This window comes from Cololabis saira, chromosome 7, assembly GCF_033807715.1.
Source record: "Cololabis saira isolate AMF1-May2022 chromosome 7, fColSai1.1, whole genome shotgun sequence".
Lineage (NCBI taxonomy): Eukaryota > Metazoa > Chordata > Actinopteri > Beloniformes > Belonidae > Cololabis > Cololabis saira.
Window position 1 is genome coordinate 6,521,504 of NC_084593.1, and position 20,392 is coordinate 6,541,895.

Here is a 20,392-nt window from a genome sequence, read left to right on the forward strand (position 1 = left end):
ACAAGCATCACAGTCGGTAAATCGTGGCACAACAGTGAGCTTCGTTAATCGTCCTGCAGTGATTCATTCAAATAATCTCTTCCCACTCATTTTAGTTCACTAAAAGGGAATTCCTATGAAGAGATGTGTCGCAGATCCAGAGATCACCGCGTCCACACCTTTCCCACCACTTGCCGTTCACTGTTGTTCCTTTGGTTTCAATAATGTAATAAGGTATTACATTATTGGTAAAAATGTTATTACAATATCTGTCAGGATATTTTATTACATTATTGGTGAAGTTATTACATTATTGGATTTACATTTTCGATTGAGTTAAGTGCAAATTTTATTACATTTTCATGAATTTATTACATTATAGGGAAATTATTACATTATAGGGTGCTACAAGGAGGTCTCCACATCTGCTGATGATCAGTTCATCAGCAGATTCAACACGTGGCTGCAAAACACCCTTTTATTTCCTTAAGAGGCTGTAAGGGGGTATTTAAATATTGCCCAAATGATATTTTCTGTATTTCTTGGTCTGGTGATGTATTTGCCTGCTGTTAAAGCCGAGTACAATCAGTGATTTATTTATTATTTATTTATTTATTTATTTTTATTATGGCTTACAAAAAAATAAGGATTAAGAGAGGCTACTACCTTGTGCACATTATTATCAAAGTCCTTGGGTGAAAGAAGAGCTTCTTCTTCTTCTTCTTTCGTCCACCAGATGTCGGGATTGGACGCTTTTCCAGCTCTCTCTGCAGCCAGTAAACAGATCTTTACTGGTTGTACAGTAAACATGGTTCCAGGCCTGCAGCTAAACCCCCCCCAGTCAGGAGTAACAGATTGTTATGTCCTTGTTGTTGTTGTTGCAGTAGTTTGTCTGTCTCAGGCAGGTTTAGGTCAAAGCTTTCAAACGAGTGAATAACAATCACGTGATAAATTTCATTAAACATGAAAGCATAAATTTACACATGGGCTAAACTAAACAAGTTTAAGCTCCCGAGAGAGCGCAGCAGTTGAGATTTTACTGGCTTTAGCTTTGTACTAGTGTGTAACAGATCTGGACTTCAGTGAGTCATTCGTCTGCGTTGTCAGGACTTTTTGTTTTTAACACATTTGGCTTCAAACTGCTGCCTCCCTCACTGGCCTGAGCTTCGACCAGTCTATCAAACGGCAAACAATCCAGTTCTACCATTATTTCCCCCCAGAGACGTCTGCAGAAAAGCCAAAGAGAGAAGATCAACAGACCGCAGCGTCAGTGAAAACTTAATGAGAGCTTTTATTTACAGCAGCATCAGGGTAGCAGACGATGGAGCTGAACTCCACTGCACTTGCTCATCTTTCCAGATGACAGCCCGTCCTCTTCTTCTTGTTTTCATAATCTATATTTGCACACACCGCCACCACAACTGTCTGATATCTGGCTGTCTTGATCACATCCTGGATTTCAGGGGGAAACAAAGTCGTGTCATCCTGCCTGTTGTTTTGTTCTGTTTGAGGTGAAGCAACTGCAGCAGGAGAACCAGGGGAGTCTGAGGAAACTGCAGGAGACGGCCGAGCAGTTCGAGTGGCTTTGTCAGCAGCAGCGCTACTGGATGTGCTGCGTCAAGAGGTGTGTGTGTGTTTTCCTATAAGACATGATCCACACACAAGATGTTTATACAAACAATTGCAGCAAATCAGAATCAAAAGTGAGAACAAGTAAATGCTCGTAAAGTAATATTACAACCCAGTCTCACATAAAAACTGCCTACGTTGGTCCAAAGTGCAAAAACGTAGAGGGGTTACAATAATAGCCCTTACATTGTGACATTGTTACATTTTTTCTGTCTATTCGTTTTGCGTCCAAGTCACGTGACTTTCAAGATTCTGGCCGTGACACCAAAAAACATGGCGGACATTTCTCATGTTTTAGTGAAAAAAATCTATATTTTGAGCTAGTTTCTGCATAAAAATGCGTTTTGATTACAAAAGATTACACTCTATGACGTAGAGGGGACGCCCAGGGAATTCCCCAACCTGATCGATCAGGTTGAAAACGTTGCAGTTTCACATTATTCTGGGGAGATCTGAAAAAGCTTTGCAATAACGAGCAAGCGAGGGATTATGTACATTCACTGAGTGAATATTATGAAAGTAAAATATATATTTCTCGCTAGAAATGTAATCAAAACGCAGGGGGCATATTTATCGTCCAGATGAGTGAAGTCCTCCTGCGTTAAAGCTTTCTTTATCAGTAAAATCGAGGGCAGAACTTTGACATGAGGAAACTTAAACAGTGTTGATTGACTGATGAACCAATTTTGCAGACTTTATATTTAAAGATGCTTTAATTGCAATGTTCCTGCTCGACACCAATCCGTGATCATCTGAAAGGTCTAAAGCAGCTCGTGTTTTCTTTTTTCGTAGTTTTCTTTTAAACTTGTGCGTACAATAACTCGATCAACATGCATGTGTCATCACAACGCAATTACTGACCAGAATTTATAAAAAAAAGATCCCTAAAATATCCAGTCTCTTCATGAATAAATAAATACATAAAACAAAATAGGATACCACGTGGATGTGTTGGTGTTTTGTCCTAGTCCAACCAGGAGGAGGTCTCGGCAGACCCAGGACACGCTGCACAGATTATATTTCTATTTATTCTTATCTTCTTGGCTTTGGGAAAGCTCGGTTTTCCTGCAGAAGAACGTGATGAGGTGACGAGGGAAAGAGAGGCGTCTGGGCTGCCGTGGTGTTAACTCAGTTAACCCTTGTGCTGTCTTAAGGTCAAGGAAGGAAGGAAGGGAGAAAAAAAGGAAGGAAGGAAGGAAGGAAGGAAGGAAGGAAGGAAGGAAGGAAGGAAGGAAGGAAGGAAGGAAGGAAGGAAGGAAGGAAGGAAGGAAGGAAGGAAGGAAGGAAGGAAGGAAGGAAGGAAGGAAGGGAGAAAAGAAAGAAGGAAGGAAGGAAAGAAGGAAGGAAGGAAGAAGGAAGGAAGGAAGAAAGAAAAGAAGGAAGGAAGGGAGAAAAGAAGGAAGGAAGGAAAGAAGGAAGGAAAGAAGGACGGAAGGAAGGGAGAAAAGAAGGGAGGAAGGAAGGAAGGAAGGAAGGAAGGAAGGAAGGAAGGAAGGAAGGAAGGAAGGAAGGAAGGAAGGAAGGAAGAAAGAAAAGAAAGAAGGAAGGAAAGTAGGGAGGAAAGAAGGAAGGAAGGAAGGGAGGAAGGAAGGAAGGAAAGAAGGGAGGAAATAAGGAAGGAAGGAAGGAAGGAAGGAAGGAAGGGAGAAAAGAAGGGAGGAAAGAAGGAAGGAAGGAAGGAAGGAAGGAAGGAAGGAAGGGAGAAAAGAAGGAATGAAGGAAAGAAGGGAGGAAAGAAGGAAGGAAGGGAGAAAAGAAGGAAGGGATGGAGGAAAGAAGGAAGGAAGGGAGGAAAGAAGGAAGGAAGAAAGGGAAAAAAGAAGGAAGGAAGGAAGGAAAGAAGGGAAAAAAGAAGGAAGGAAGGAAAGAATGAAGGAAGGAAGGAAAGAATGAAGGAAGGAAAGGATAAAACAAGAAAAGAATGTACGAGGGGAGAAAAGAAGGAAGGAAGGAAGGAAGGAAGGAAGGAAGGAAGGAAGGAAGGAAGGAAGGAAGGAAGGAAGGAAGGAAGGAAGGGAAAAAAAGGAAGGGAGGAAAGAGGAAGGGAGAAAAGAAGGAACAGGAGAATTAGGTCATTTTGACCCAAAAACAGTACAAGGGTTAAGCAGAAATGAATCAGGTGAATATAGGGATGGATCGAGCTGTTTACTTTAATCATTTATTTATTTATTTGTATCCTTATAGACACTTTCAGTTTTCACCAACGTCTGCAGGAAAAGTGTGGATGTTCATTAAAGATGCTGTAAATACAAAAGAGAGTCCTGAAGGAAGAAGAATAAACCTCCTGACCCTTGGACAGACATCATTTATGTCAGCAGTTGTTTAGTGGAGTTGTGTGTTTTGAATATATGCATTTCCCATGCAACGTGGTTCCCTTTTCTGCTCCAGAGAATTTCCTCAGGAGACGACGGCGGCCAGGCCTCGTGTCGGCCAGATCAGCCGTTCTCTGGATCCCGTTACTGTGCACGAACAAAACGCTGAGCTTTTGCTTTCCACAGGTTCAAAGACTCTCTGATGGAGGAGAGACAGACTCTGATGCAGCAGATCAGCGTGTTGGAGGAGAAGCTTGGGAAACAGAAGGATTCTCGTGACGGCAGGCCAACGCAGATCTGCCCCCTGCAGGACGCCGAGAGCTGCGACAGGTGGGGGAACCAGGTTCACAGGGGCGGCAATTGGGTATGGCAAGGTTTTAAATACATTTATGGAATTACTCTATCTATTTGTATTGATTATTCTATTATTTAATACATGTAAAATAACTACAAATGCAAATCAGAACAACATGATTGATTTCACAAGTTATTACACTGCAAAAACTCAAAATCTTAACAAGAATATTTATCTTATTTCTAGTAAAATGTCTAATTTTTAGTAAAAAAAATCTCATTACATTTAAGACAAGACTCAAAAACTCAAAAAACAACAATTTTCACCTGTTTCAAGTAGATTTTCACTTAAAATAAGTGGAACATTTTTTTTGCTTGTAATGAGAAGATAAATCTTGTCCCACTGGCAGATTTTTCTACTTATTTCAATTGAAAATTTACTTGAAACAGGTGAAAATGGTCAAATAAGTTATTTTTCTAGTGATGACTCTTGTTTTAAGTGTAATGAGACTAAAAATGACTAAAAATGAGACATTTTAACTAGAAATAAGACAAATATTCCTGGTAAGATTTTGAGTTTTCGCAGTGTGAGCGAGACTGCATTTGAAAAAGTTCCAGTTTTCTTGACCACACAGATAAGCTACATAAACTTCTGTGATGAGTATTTGCTGGACGTGTTGATTGATACTCTAGTTAAGTTCTGTGACTCGTAACCTTGCCATACCTTAGCTTCCACTGAATTGACGCCACTGGAGGTTCATCTGTAAAAACTGCTGCTTCCTCTCTGTAAGGTTGCAGATTTAACCTGCTTTTATTTTGAAACAGCATAACACTGTGGGGCGGTGACGCGGGGGCAGACCTGGAAGCGCAGCAGAACTCAAACCTGTACGAAGAGATTTTTAACCAGGTATCAGTTTTCACGTCTTCTGGTTAAATCTTTTTACATTTTTTTCTTTCTTTTCCTGCTTTTAAGACAAGAACCAACCTAGAGATTCTCACTTTACTTCACAACCAAACATTTTAGACCAGGGGTCGGCAACCCAAAATGTTGAAAGAGCCATATTAGACCAAAAACACAAAAAAACAAATATGTCTGGAACCGCAAAAAATGAAAAGTCTTTTATAAGCCTTAGAATGAAGGCAAATGGCGAAATGCAAAATGTCAAGAAAAAAGTCGAAATGTCGAGAAAAATGTCGAAATGTTGAGAAAAAAGTTGAAATGTCGAAAAAAAGTCAAAATTTCAAGAAAAACATTCGAAATGTTGAGATTAATGTTGAAGTACAATCTCGAGAAAAAAGTCAAAATGTCGAGAAAAAAGTCGAAATGTTGAGAAAAAAGTCAAAATGTCAGGATTAATGTTGAATTACGATCTTGAGAAAAAAGTCGAAATCTCGAGAAAAAAGTCAAAATATTGAGGAAAAAGTCAAAATGTTGAGAAAAAAGTCGAAATGTCAAGGAAATATTCAAAATTTCATGAAAAAAGTCAAAATTTCGAGATTAAAAAGGAAAGGAAAAAGGAAGAAGAAAAGAGAAAAAAGGAAAAAAAGAGGAAAAAAAGAAAAAAAGGAAAAAAGAAGAAAAAAAAGAGAAAAATACGAAAAAAAGGAAAAAAAAGGTCAAACATTTTTGAAAAAGCTCCAGGAGCCACTAGGGCGGCGCTAAAGAGCCGCATGCGGCTCTAGAGCCGCGGGTTCCCGACCCCTGTTTTAGACCAAAAAATTGCAGGCTTTTTGTTTGGAAGCAGATATTAATTTCATATTTTTTATTATTATCGTTATTATTGAAACTCTTCTCGGGTCTGTTTCCACGATGCTGGAATCCTCATATGACATTTTATTATAAGTGTATTTAAAAATAATCTTGTGCTGATCTCAGGGCTGAAATAAGAGACTCTTCTAAACAGAACTAATATCCATCCGGCTGCGACTGCCAGTCCCCGAGGGAGCTGTCGTCCGGCCAGACGTTTCAAAGACCCCTGATACTTTGCGGGTACCACTGGTCCCGGGTATTACTGATGATTTAAAGTCTCCGTGCAATCAATATTTAACCGCAGAATAAGGGCTATCTAAAAACTGCCCACTCTGCATAGTTTCTCTCTTCGGCTTGGCCAAGACAATACGACAAACCTGGATCAGACTGAAGCCCGACATCTGTGTGTGTGTGGACTGAACACAATGCGAGCCGACTGGCGGCGCACGAGCCAGGAAAACAAAACAGTTTCAGGACATAACTCCGGTAATTAGTTTAAGGAGAGGCTGTGCGAGGAAAGCCCCAGTTATCCCATCATTGTCTGATTTATATCATCGTGCACATGTGATGTCTTGCAGACTGACATGGACTCTGACTGGGGATCTGAATTTGCTAATCTGTCTCTGCACACGTCAGGCCAGAGCAGGCCGGGGGACGACCTTTGTCCTCCCTGTTAAACCCCATTCTGGCACTAGCTGGAACCAGAGGATGACCCTCTCAGAGAGGATTACCCTGCTAAATTAACTATCAGAATATGGATGTATTCACTTTGCATCGCTTGTAAGAATATAAGAAACGCACAACTCGCTGGCCGGCTTATCTCCACGTCCAGTACTGGAGTTGAGGGGGGATGAGGGAGAATGGCATCCCCCCCTGAAATAAAAACGGTTAAAATCATCATCTCCTGAAATAAAAACGGTCAAAATCATCCCCCCGTAAAACTTCCATCCCTCCTTTCCATCCCTTATGTCATTTCATCAATGAATGTGGTTTTACTGCTATTTCAACATTTAGAGTCATCACCAGAAAAATAACACCAGAAAAATAACTTATTTGACAATTCTCACCTGTTTCAAGTAAATTTTCACTTGAAATAAGTAGAAAAAAAAAATTTCAATCAAAGAAAAAAAGTGTTTGAATGCAAAAAAAATATTTGAGACTCAAAAAAATGCATTTGAAACCTTTTTTTTCTTTGATTGGAAATGTTTTCTTTGATAGAAATGAAGTTTTTTTTTGTTTGAAGCAACTTTTTTGGGATTGAATAATAAAGACACAAATGTCTTACCCAAATTTTCACTTGAAATAAGTAGGGAAATCTGCCAGTGGGACAAGATTTATCTTCTTATTACAAGCAAAAAAATCTTGTTCCACTGGCAGATTTTTCTACTTATTTCAAGTGAAAATCTACTTGAAACAGGTGAAAATTGTTGTTTTTTCCAGTGATGAGTCTTTTTTTAAGTGTAATGAGATTTTTTTTTAACTAAAATTAGACATTTTAACTAGAAATAAGACAAATATTCTTGTTTTTGCAGTGATCCATGTTACTTATCCTGTGAAGGACAGAGTCATATTGATAAGTTCAGAAAAGTGTTTTTTATTGTTGTCTTTTGATGTATTTGATGTAAGCCCAGTGGATATTTAAAGCTTACAGAAGGCTGCATTTAACTGCTGCTATGTCATTCCTGCAGTATTTCTGCAGGTGTTTTGGTCACTGCTATTATTTGTAATATATTATATTATTTGTAATCAGTACAAATTATCTGTCCCCATATGATAAAATCCACCATCCCCCCTGATTTTCTTTTACAACTTGAGTACTGTCCACTTCCCTCTTAAACAATGTGAATAAAGGCCACTAGAAAAGTACGAAGAATGAGGAGCCAAACAACACAGAACCACATCCCTTCTGATGCTTCTGACGAGACACTGGTGGGAAATTAACTGAATCAATTTCTGTTACAGTTTAACATCTTTGCGTGAGTTTTAAAAGCTCAGAGAATTTAATTCTGACTTCTCACGGCCATAAACCGAACATGTCAATCAGAAACACACGAAGCTCCACCAAGTCTGTGTTAACTTCTTGCATCCGTTCGCTTCTCATTTCATCACTTCCCCTCAGTCCGTACAAATCATCCTTCAAACCCCATCCAGCCTTGGCTCTTCCAGTAGTGCACTAGTTCATACTGTCATTTCACAACAAAACTGATCTTAGTGCTTTAGACAGAAAGAAAAACAAGTTCGGCACAGTACGATTAAATACAGTCCAAGTCCTGTGATCCATTAATAATCCAGTTCACTGCATTTAAATCCAAACTCTAAATTATTATATTAAATTAAGCCATTTATTTAAAGAAGAAAGAAAGGATTTTTTTTTTTTAATCTAGCAAAGGAGTCCAACAGATTGCAATGAATCTTCCACCTCAGTACAATCCTCCATGCCGATCAAATACGGGGCAACAGTGGAGACAAACAACTCCCTGTTAAAGGGGACCTATTATGAAAAACATGTTTTCTCTTGCTTTAACATATATAAAGTGTTTTTTTCTTGCTTTAACATATATAAAGTGGTCTCCCCTCAGCCTGCCAACTCAGAGAAGGAGGAAAGCAACCAAATTCTGCAGTGTCTGTACAGCCGCCCGGATGAGCCGTCCAGTGTGATGTGGATCTACGAGCCGTTCAGATTCTGCTCCCGTCGTTACGTAACCAAAATACAAACCACGCCCACAACTATAAAACCGTGTAACTGCATGAGCGTCCGACTATCGTAGCACTGCGTGACATCAGACGCTCTCTGTCCATCTCCCTCCAGCAGCTGAACTTTATTGAGGTTTTTGTAGTGAAATGAGGAGGAATCATAGAGATAACTTCTCATTTCAACTACCGTATTTTCTGGACTATAAGCCGCTACTTTTTTCATAGGTTTTGAACCATGCGGCTTATACAAAGGATTCGGTGGATTTTTCTTCCACCGCTCAGGGCGCTCTAACCGGAATTAGAATCAAAACTAAGACAAAATAAATGCAAAGAAGAATACGCTACTTCTTCTTTAGCAGATAGAAGTAGGTAGATGCAGATTTCAAACAGATAAATAGATAAATAAATACTGGTTATTTTCTCTTGGTTCTGTCCCGTTTTAATCAGCAAAGTTGCTGCTGTGTTAAAAGACACTGTTAGGAAAGGATCTATTTAGGTACAAACATGTATATCATTTACAGTTCAAAATCCTTCTGTTCATGTAGTAAATATCTAATCTAACAACAGAAATATCTGCGGCTTGCTTTTTTTTCTTTTTTTTTTTTAAATAGAGCGGTTGCGGCTTGTATGCAGGTGCGGCTTCCATGACCGTTTCCTACAGCGCTTTCAACCGGCTTTCAACCGGCTTTCAACGCGAGCGACAGGAAGAAAATAGAATCAGGGCGTCCGACAAATGTTCAGCTCAAAACGGCGCTGCGTCCAGTTAGGACAGTCCAATAGAAAATAAAGCAACGGAATAGATTTTGCTGCTGATGCTCGCTTGCATCACATGCAGTTATGACACGGTGTAACTCCGCCGGCCGGAGCTTCCGCCATTTTTTCGTAGCGGTGTCAAAGATACTCTATACAGGAGATAGCGCAATACCGTTACTGCCAATGGTATGAAATGGTATCCACTTCCTGTCTCCTAAGTGGGCGTGGCCGCCCCTCTCCCCACATCGTTTTGGAACATACAACACTAGTTACAGTACAACTTTCTTCCAAAAAGACTTAAATAATAAAAATAACAGTATTGTTAAGCAAAGAAGCAAGTTTTATTTTAGTTTTAAACTTCATTTTATCCGATGGGAAAACGATGAGAGACAAATCTCGCGAGAGTGTGTTGCTCAGACAGAGACAGATCTCAAACAAAGTTCATTTTCTCCTAATTTGTCGGTCTGAAAATTGCCATTTTGGTGTCAGAATGTTCAGAAGGTTTGTGGCTTTTGAAAAATGGGTCCCATATTTACTTAGGTTACTATGGGGCGAAGGAATTGTTAATAATCTGTGCTCACGTTCACTTTTCCCACAGGACTCAATAGACTCAGGACCTACTTCCTGTCTCCTAAAGGGGCGTGGCAGTCACGTGACACAGATACAGGAAACCGAACCGTAGTGGGCTGTCTCCTTTATTGAACGTCTCTGGCGGTGTATCACATCATTCAGGCAGCCAATCAGCACAGAGTCTCATTATCATAGCCCAGCCCACTCAGAATCCCGCATAGATAATGAGGTTAGAGAATGGGAAGATAAAGACATGGTTCAGAGGCTGAATTTCTAATTAATTTAGCAAAAACAATCAAAAGCTTGTTTTTAAGACATTCAAGGCCTGTTTAAAATAGGTATTAGATGACATAACAGGTCCCCTTTAACAGGACGAAACCCCCATCAGAACCAGCTCCTGGTGCTAGGGTGGCGTCTGGGGGACGGAAATGAGACCCCAACAAACTGGAACAGATCAGTCCAGGCAAACCCGCCAATAAGACACACAAAAATGGCAATAAAATAATGACATACTAGTAGATATGATCAATCTGCGCCTGCTTTCCCGAGACTGCAGCGGTTTGTTGTTCCTCCTTCAGTTTGTGACACGTTGGAGACAGAAAGTGGGACTGTGCAGACATACTTTTGAACGCTATTAACCTGCCGCTCACAGCTCAAAAGTCACGCAGTTATCAAAATACGTCCAGCTCGCAATTATGGTTTCTGCTTTGTTTTTTTTTCCTTAAAGTGATTTTAAAATTATTAACAGTTGCAGTTTGTAAGTGTCTCTTGTTTCAACAGTTTTATTGCGTATGACTGCATTCGGTTCGGTGCCACCAAACTGCCAAGAGACTCGGTCCCCAGAGCGGTCAGCGGTTCCTCCACTTTGTCGTTGTTCCAGCTTCCTATCATCTTTTCATCTTATTTTTTTCCAAAAACGTTTAAAAAATTGGGCGCTCTGACGGATCGTGGCGCTCTGATGTGACAGTGATGCATCACACAGCAGTTAGGCGATTATTTACATCACGCTGTTGACCCACAGAGCTGGGTAGAGGAGCCAAACATTGTACTCAAGTAAAAGTACTGTTACTTCAGAATAATAGGACTCAAGTAGAAGTAAAAAGTAGTCATCCAAATAATTACCTGAGTAAAAGTAAAAAAGTACTTGGTGAAAAAACTACTCAAGTACTGAGTAACTGTTGAGTAACGTCTGATTATTTTTTTTAACACAACCATTCAAACAGACAAAAGTACAAATTAAATCAATAAAATAAATTAAAATTAACAAAAAATAGCTTAAATTAAAATAATCTTAAAGTAAATTCAAGTACTTTAATACATAATAAAATAAATAAAATAATGACAGAATAAAAAATTAATAAATTATAAAATAATAAAATAACATAAAAATAAATTAAGCACAAGTAGCACAAAATGTCAAGCCTTTGTACTTTTCTTTTTTAACCAGAACTAGAACAAACATGAACTCATAGAAACTCTGTGTGTGTTTGAGTCTGTGTAAATGTGACAAAACCTGCAAAAACAAACATTTTTCCCAAAGAATCACTCAGTGATGTCATGAGATTGACGCGTACGTGGATAAAAGGGATAAAAGAAAAGTAACAGCTCAACGTAGCCTAATGTAGCGGAGTAAGAGGAACAGTTTCTTCTTCACAAATCTACTCAAGTAAAAGTAAAAAGTATAGTGATTCAAAACTACTCCTAAAAGTACAACATTTCCCAAAACGTACTCAAGTAAATGTAACGGAGTAAATGTAACTCGTTAGGGTGGGCAAAAATATCGATATGGCAATATATCGCGATACTTTTCCAGCTAATTCAATATTGATATTCAAAATTTGAATATCGATTTTTTTTATTTTTTTAAAAATATTTTTTATCCCCTATTTTTTTCCCATTTTATCACCCAGTGCTCCTACCTAAGTGACAGTCCTGGGCATTGCCACTCTCTACCAACCCCGGGAGGGCCCTGCACTGAGCTCAGGTTTTATTTCACGTTTTATTTAATTTTATAATTTATTTTTTATATAACACAATTGCCTGTCCTTAAAAAATTTTAAATAATGGACAGAGGTTTATTTATTTATGGATTTATATCTATACTGACTGATCACTGTGCCTGTCCTTGGTTTTAGTTCCATCTTTCTTGTGTTTATTATCATTTGCCACATAATTAAAGCAACCTCATACTAAATTTAATGTTAATTTCCTATGATGTAAATAATATGAAAAACATATACAAATATGTTGTAACTTTAGCTGGTATAGTTATAATAAAACATTGTTTTGAGTTTTCAGCAAACTTTATATATCGCAATATCGCAATATATCGCAAAATTTGGATATCGCAATATCGTATCGTATCGTGACTCAGGTATCGTGATGTGTATTGTATCGTGAGGTCCTTGGCAATACCCACCCCTCGTTACTACCCAACTCTGCTGACGAACTCGACTGTGGATGTTTAGCGACGGCCTGCCGGGTCAGGACTCGTGCAGACTCTGCTGCCAGTCTGCCCTGGACTCGCAGAGCTGCCAGAACCCTCATAAAAGTGATACACGCTGGGCACAAGGGTGTAATCAGCGCTTTATGTTTTTTCCTCCGTCTGCTGTTACAGAGCTTTGAGGAAGTTTCTGTTTTAAAAGCCATTTTGTAATAAAACCAGAACCCCACAAGAAATAACCTTTCCAGGAAGAGTTCCCAAAACCCTGACGGGACATCAAACACCTCGTCACTGTGAAAAACGCTCGCTGGCCACTAAAGGGATTTCTAAAAAGCCTTTTCACGTCTTCCCAACGCCGAGCTGGGTGTTTTTATAAAGCGGGGATGGGAAGAGGCGTGGCAGACGGAACGTGAGCGCAGATGGCTGCCAGTTCTCGGTCCAACGAGACGTCAGAGATGGCCCATCTACTCCGGGCATCAAAGTTTCTGTCCGTCCGTCCGCTGGCTGCACGTGGCCTCCTCCCAAACCGGCCGCTGCTCTTCCAAAGGCAGCAAAAAAAGATGACTAATAATGACTGGAGGAGGTGATTGCCAATAGCCTCTGTGCTTCATTCCCCTCACCTCTCTCAAACTCTGCGTTGCATTTCTCGGGGTAATTATTCTGATTGAGTGCAGATGATGCCCCCTCCCACCCCCCTTTTTTTTTTTTTTTGGGTCCCTGCAGAGTTGAGAGAGGGAGGAAATTTCTCTGGAGGAGCAGGGACTGCCGGAGACATGAAGGAAACAGGCCTGATAAAACACATTACCAGCTCTGACATGATTTACACAAACCACAAACTCTCATTGTCTCAACACAAGTATCGTTTTTATACGACGGAGGAAGGGAAGTGAACCGTTGCCTGGACAGACTGCACTATTACCTATAACGGAATTAAATAAATTAACTGTGTTCATCCATCAAGTAAACGGCCAATGTCATTTATTACCAATTCTTTGGGTCGGCAGATTTTGGGCCGGTCCCAATCCCCCCCTAGTCCTACTTTTCAGTCCTACCCCTAAATTTTGCGGGGGGTAGTGGTGTCCCACTTCCTCTTTGCATGTAGGGCTAGTGTGTATGAATCTAGCCGAGGGCCTGAGAAAATTCCCAGAATGCTTTACGTCATCATTTGCAGACTGAATCAAACAAAAAAAACAAGGCGGACATTTCTTATTTTTTAGTGAATAAAATCAATATTTTGAGTTAGTTTCTGCATAAAAATGCATTTTGATTAAATTTTTTTTTTTTTTTTTTTTCCCTTGTCTGCACACATATTAATGATTGATACCATGACGGTAGAAACCAAAAGTATATATATGTGCATTATTACTATATTTAATATATATACATATATATACGCATTTTGATTAAATTTCTAGCGAGAAATATATATTTTACTTTCATAAATTTCACTCAGTGAATGTACATAATCACTCGTTTGCCCGTTGTTGCAAAGTCTTTTCAGATCTCGCCAGAATAAAGGCTGATTTATGGTTCCGCGTTACACCAACGCAGAGCCTACGGCGTAGGTTACGCGGCGCCGTACGCCGTACGCCGTACCCTACGCCATACCCTACGCCAGGGGTAGGCAATTCCGGTCCTCGAGGGCCGGTGTCCTGCATGTCTTAGATGTTTCCCTGCTTCAGCACACCGTGATAAAAGTACCTGTGTCATTAACAGAATTGTGCAGCCCTGGATGACAAGCTGATGACGATGATTAATTAGAATCAGGTGTGTTAAAGCAGGGAAACATCTAAAACATGCAGGACACCGGCCCTCGAGGACCGGAATTGCCTACCCCTGCCGTACGCCATACCCTACGCCGTAGGCTCTGTGTTGATTTAACGCGGAACCATAAATCAGCTCCCGACCCGGCGGCTCTAAACATTAGAGCAAATTTCTTAACAGGCGTTATTTGGATAAACTGAGCCCAGGTTGGGGATCTTAACGGTTACTTTTACGCCTGAAAAAATATTAAAACGTAATAAAGTGGCATATTAACAGCGCTACAGCGGAAATTAAAACAGCTTTTATCTCTGGGCTTCCTGATATGGTGTGACGTATGTGCAAACGTAACTACGCAGTCGCTTACGTACCCGAACGTAAACCACGCAGTGACGTAGCAAGTGGTGTCCCAATCCCTAGGGAACATTACAAGGACCCTACTCATTTTTAGGGCTAGTGGTAGAAAGTAGGGGGTGTATTGGGATTGGCCCTTTAGACTGGTGAACTCTGAGGTTTCACGTCAAAACCTCTGGATTGTTCCTCCTGACGTGGTTGCTGGATGATCCAGGTCTCCGGTCCCTGTTTCCAAAATGAACCGAGCTCGTTTCGTTGTCCCGTAGCAAACTTGTGAAGCTTTGAGGTGTTTTGGCAGCAAAGGTTTTTGAACAGGGATCCTGCTCAAAACTTCTTCTACAAATCCTGGGCTGTGGTCCAAATGGCATACTTTTATGTACACACTATCACAGTGCACTGTAGTTACATAAGCTGTGCGTGCGTGCGTGCGTGCGTGCGTGCGTGCGTGCGTGCGTGCGTGCGTGCGTGCGTGCGTGCGTGTGTGTGTGTGTGAGCGCTGTGCCAAAGTAAAACTGTCTCTTACCTGAAATGATGACAACAAACCTTCTTCTGGCTGCTTCACCCAAGCCACCAGAATGTTACAGTCAAAACATGAATATGAGGGCTATGGCTGTACCCAGCGTCAGTAAAAGACCATGCCCCTATTTGCTGCTTTATCAATTTTACCAAATGCATTTAAAGATCTGGAGGCTGATGCACACCTAAAAAAACTTGAAAAACAGGTGCGTTGGAGTAGGTAGGAGTGAACAAAGGAAAAAAGGGGTCTCCCGCACACTGTCAAGTCACTTGCAAAAGACTTTAATAAAGCAAACAAACAACGTTTCGGTCCACGTGGACCGAAACGAACACACTAGAGTTTTCACTACCTAGAGATTTACCAACACCAGCTAGAGGTTTACTAAACACTAACTATAGGCTTTACTAAACAGAAAGGTTTTAAGTTTAGTTTTAAAGGTAGAGGTGGTGTCAGCCTCCTTAACCCAGATTGGAAGTTGGTTCCATAGTAATGGTGCCTGATAGCAGAACGCCCGCCCTCCAAATCTACATTTAGATACTCTAGGAACTACGAGTAAACCTGCACTCTGAGGGCCCGATTTACTAAAGGTTTGCGTGTGTTAAAACCTGTGCAAACTTGACAGCACCCGCAAACCAAAGTGCCAGCTGATCTACTAACAGCGTGCAAAGACGACTGCGTCTCTGAAATGCGCAAAATTGCACACGCAATTCAGTTAGTACTTTTGCCCTGATGAATAATCAATATGGGGCGTACCCGCCAGAAATCCTAAATACTGGGAGGGGAAGATGCAAATTGCTCCATTTACCACGCGCAATGAGATTTACCAAGCCTGAAAGTAATTGCGCGTATTGTGATTGCGTCTGTATTTAATACGTTCGAAAGGAAGGTGCTAATCTGCTGCTGCTGTTATTGTGGCAAGGAGGGGACATCCAAAATCAAAGAATACGCAGAGAGAGAGTCTTTATTCTGCTGCATGCTATTTTAAAAATGGTTGCACAAGTTTTATTAAAGGCCACTTTTTCTTTAGTTCTTCGCCTTATATCTTGCCACCTTCTTTTAATGTGCCCCCCTCCACTCGCCCACAAGCAGGCCAAGCCTTTGTGCCAAAACTTTGTATTTTATTGATTATTTATCTTATTGAACGGGAAATCATCCTTCGTAAATTACATTTAATTAAAACCCGTGCTTATTAATCACAAAACACAGGTTAAACATCATGACCAAATCCGCTCCGCCCCGCTGTGTCAGGATCAGCGCAGAGACTGCAGCTTCGCCTGAATTATGCTTCTGCGTTAAATCGACGGCGTAGGTTCGCGGTGGGGTGTGCGTCGCCGCGTAGCCTACGCTGTCGGTTCTGCGTTGGTGTGACGCGGAACCATAAATCAGCCTTTAATGTGCGCTCTGTGCTGTTCTGAACACTTCTCTTCTCTTCTCTTCTTGCCTTATGATGGTCCCGTCTGTCACACATTTACTGTCAGTGTTTGCTATATAATATATAATATTTGCAATATACTGTGGACATCTGAATAAAAACTTAACTCATAAATAGATGAATCAAAGCGCTCTCCAGCTCTGTGTCTGATTGTCTTTTTCTCCTCAGATCATGCCGAGCACCGCCGGGTCACGCAAACCTGACCAATTCAATATTAAAATCAAATTCAGTCCTGTGGCCCGTTTTTCGATTTCGTATTTTTGATCTGTGCCTAAAATTGAAATATGAAAAACCAGACGTTTTTCCGTTTTTTGTGTTACCAACTGCATTTATTCTATCGCAGGTTTTCTCCGATATTGCGTTTCTTTTGGTAATGTTTAAATTTCTTTGCTGTAGTTCATGAATGTGTTTATTTGCCTCTTCCACTAATATCTCTAACTCCAACTCATCAAATTTCATTTTGCGCTTGTGACTTGTGACTGTGCTTTCCATCCAGACTCTCCATGGCGTTTGCGCTCGCAAACCTTAAGACGCGCAACACCTCATTTAAATACTGCGGTTTGCACCTGTTATCAATTGCGCACGCAATCTTAGTTGATCACCCGCAAACCACACGCAAACAGCACGCGCAAACTTTTTCAGTGCACACGCAATTTAGTACTCTTTATTTAGGATCTTAGTAAATCGGGCCCTGAGAGCGGAGAGCTCTGCCAGGAACATAAGGCACTATCAGGTCTTGCCTAAGCTAAGCCGTTTTGGGCTTTATATGCAAGTAATACAATTTTAAATTGGATTCAGAATTTTACAGGTAGCCAATGGAGCGACGCTAACACTGGAGAGACGTGGTCTCTCCTGCTGATTCCTGTCAGTACTCGTGCTGCTGCATTCTGGATCAGCTGGAGCCTATTCAGCAAATTACTTGGACATCCTGCGAACAACACATTACAGTAATCCAGTCTAGAAGATACAAACGCCTAAACTAGTTTTTCTGCATCACTCTGCGAGAGAATTTTCCTGATTTTTGCAACATTACGGAGATGGAAAAATGCTATTTTACAAACCTGATACCAAATTAAGATAGTTGCTTTCAAAATAAGACAAAATGTGTTAAATGTGAAGCAATTCAGGTTTATAGAAATACTGAAATGTTTGGTTGTGTTTTATCTAACTATCAACTTCTTTAAACTGTCATTTTATGTGGAAAAATACTAACGTTTAATCTTAAATGTGTTATTTAGCAGCAGGTTAATCCGTTACTTCAGTTTTATCACTTTTGTTTGTACAAAGAAAACAATGACGAAGTGTTCTTGAGTAGAGATTATTTGTTATTGTCCTATCTGGTTGATTCAATAATTGAGAAAGTAATCAGGAAATTATCTAAATGTTGGGCTCCTCTTCCATCAGATATATTAAAAACATTAAAATCTTTACACATATGATGTAATGACATTAATGAAAAGGTCAGGGGAATCATTTTGCTCATTTTAATGTTTTCTGGCTGCAGGGACATCGTTGAAATCGGCCATTTATCATCGTAATCTTTTGTTTGAACACAAATGATAACAAAATTGTTATTGATCACCTTTTCACGCCAGATTTAAACAAACTGATTTATCCTCTAAGCCGGGTTTAAATATTGATATCTTGGCATCTTTTGAGCATCTGTTACAAACTGTGACACTAAAGACCTCACTCTTGCTCACACTTCTGTTTATTATCTTTGTTTCATCCTTACTTAGTTTATTTTTCCATTCTCAGGCGGGGAGCCATGTCAACAGATACCAAAAACCTCCATGAGGCCGGACGCCTGCACTCGCCCCTCGCGCCGGTGCTCGCTTCGTCTTCCCACGTTCGGCTGAACCACGAGATGCATGTGTGGTCAGCTCTGAGGAATATTTCCCAGTCATTGTTTTCAAACCCGAGCCGTCTCGGAGGAATCCCACCTGCGAAACCACACGTTCACGGCTCCTCCGCCACCATTGTTCACGCCCATACCGCACACGGCTGAATTAAAAACACATCCAGCACGCTCCCGTTCTCCTGTTTTTTCATGTCACACGTGCACAGGTGTGAAAAGTATTCACATTCATTACTCAGGTAGAAGTATAGATACTAGAGTTTAAAAATACTCCTGTAGAAGTTGAAGTATCAACTCAAGTTTTTTACTCAAGTAAAAGTATAAAAGTACTGGTTTCAAACTACTTAAAGTATAAAAGTAAAAGTAATATAAGGGGGAAAAAAGCCATTAAGTACAAAAGCCATTGAAAATGAATGCATCTTAGTATAATGCAAATATATTAAAGAAGCATATATGTGTACTATTGAGCATTAACATGTGTTTCAGAGAGCAGGAGATAGGATGACTAGTTGCCTATAAGTATTGTAATGGTGCAAAAAGTCAAACTTCAGAGGCATGTTATCATTTATCCTAACCTTTATTGGAATGTACATCCAAGTTTAGTTGCAGGAATCTGAGGGAACGGATGTAAGAACAAAACTGGACAAGAACATCTGAAACAACCACAACCAAATTCACTCTATCCGGATGGAGCAATTTAACTGGATAGTTTTTTTTTAAAGGCCGAAATGAAATAGAGTAACAAGGCTGTTTTTAAAATGTAAGGTGTAAAAAGTACAGATAATTGCGTGAAAATGTAAGGAGTAAAAGTAAAAAGTCGTCTAAAAAATAATAACTCAATTGAAGTATAGATAACCAAAATTTCTACTTAAGTAAGGTAACGAAGTATTTGTACTTCGTTACTTGACACCTCTGCACACGTGCACATCACATGTGGCTGAAGTTTGTCTGCTCACGTTTTTCCGTAATTGTCTTTTTTTCAGAGCTTGTAATCATCACGGCTAATAAGAGTACAAGCACCTGAGAATGCTCGCTTTTGTTGCTCTGCCAATAAAGCAACAGCTGCTGCACAGAGGGACAAACAGCCACGCTGCTTGACGGGCTTGAAGCTGCAAAAATTGTTTCCCCCACTGTTTTAGATGCATGCATAGATAGTTAGATGGACTTTATTGATCCCAAACGGGGAAATTCTGGTTTGGGGCTTCTTGTCTTTTGATCATCACATTACTTTACTTATCCCCTGGGTTTCCCTTGTCAGTTGTCAAAGTGATTTGGTTTTGATTAATAACATCAGCTCATGCAAACCACATGATGCACGCCAAGAGCTATACGGGTGCAACTAAAATAAATCAAACTGGTTTCCATTTAACTTACAGCGATAGTTTGTTTTTCATGCCGGAAAGTTTGCCCCCTCTCTAAATTCGGAAATTTTACAATTGAGGGAGAGAAAGTTCCTGCTCCTTGCCAAGCCTTAAAAGTTGTCTGACATGAACAAAAACACAAAAGCTTTTGGATCTGATAGGAAATCCGAAGGTTAGGTAGCAGCCAGTTGCTGTGTGATGATGCGGTGGAAGGGGAAACTGGAAGAAAAAAGAAAGGAAACTACACATCATCACTTGACAGAATGGTGTAGGTGTGGGAAGCTGCACATGAACAAACCACACAAAGAGCCATAAGAATAATCAGTAGAAAACGATATAGAGATCCAACAAATCCATTATTCCTTCAGTTAAAATTGTTGAAATTTCATGAATTAGTAGACTGTAGTATTCTATGACGGAGTATTAGGACCAAACTAAGACAAAAAATAAAAAATAAAGTCGTAATATTACGAGAATAAAGTCGTAATATTTTGAGAATAAAGTCGTAATATTACGAGAATAAAGTCGTAATATTAAATATATTATAAATATATAAATAGAACTCCACAAGATGCTCAATATTCCTCATTTTAACACAGGGAGAAGATGCTCTTCCTGTTAGAGTTCTCATAAATTATATTCTCATAATATTACAACTTTATTCTCATAATATTACGATTTTATT

At 40.0% G+C, this 20,392-nt stretch overlaps 1 protein-coding gene across 3 annotated transcripts in view; it reads left to right on the forward strand.

The window, feature by feature from the left end:
• LOC133447440 (centrosomal protein of 83 kDa) overlaps nucleotides 1–18,617 on the forward strand; it is a 32,820-nt gene extending 14,203 nt beyond the window's left edge. For all 3 annotated transcript variants that reach the window (XM_061726123.1, XM_061726122.1, XM_061726121.1), the window contains exons 5-8: nucleotides 1,491–1,603; nucleotides 4,107–4,250; nucleotides 5,040–5,121; nucleotides 18,247–18,617. In XM_061726123.1, the coding sequence (XP_061582107.1) occupies nucleotides 1,491–1,603; nucleotides 4,107–4,250; nucleotides 5,040–5,121; nucleotides 18,247–18,285 (378 nt within the window). In that variant the 3' untranslated portion in view covers nucleotides 18,286–18,617. The remainder of the gene's footprint in view (nucleotides 1–1,490; nucleotides 1,604–4,106; nucleotides 4,251–5,039; nucleotides 5,122–18,246) is intronic.
• The last annotated feature ends 1,775 nt before the right edge of the window (nucleotides 18,618–20,392 follow it).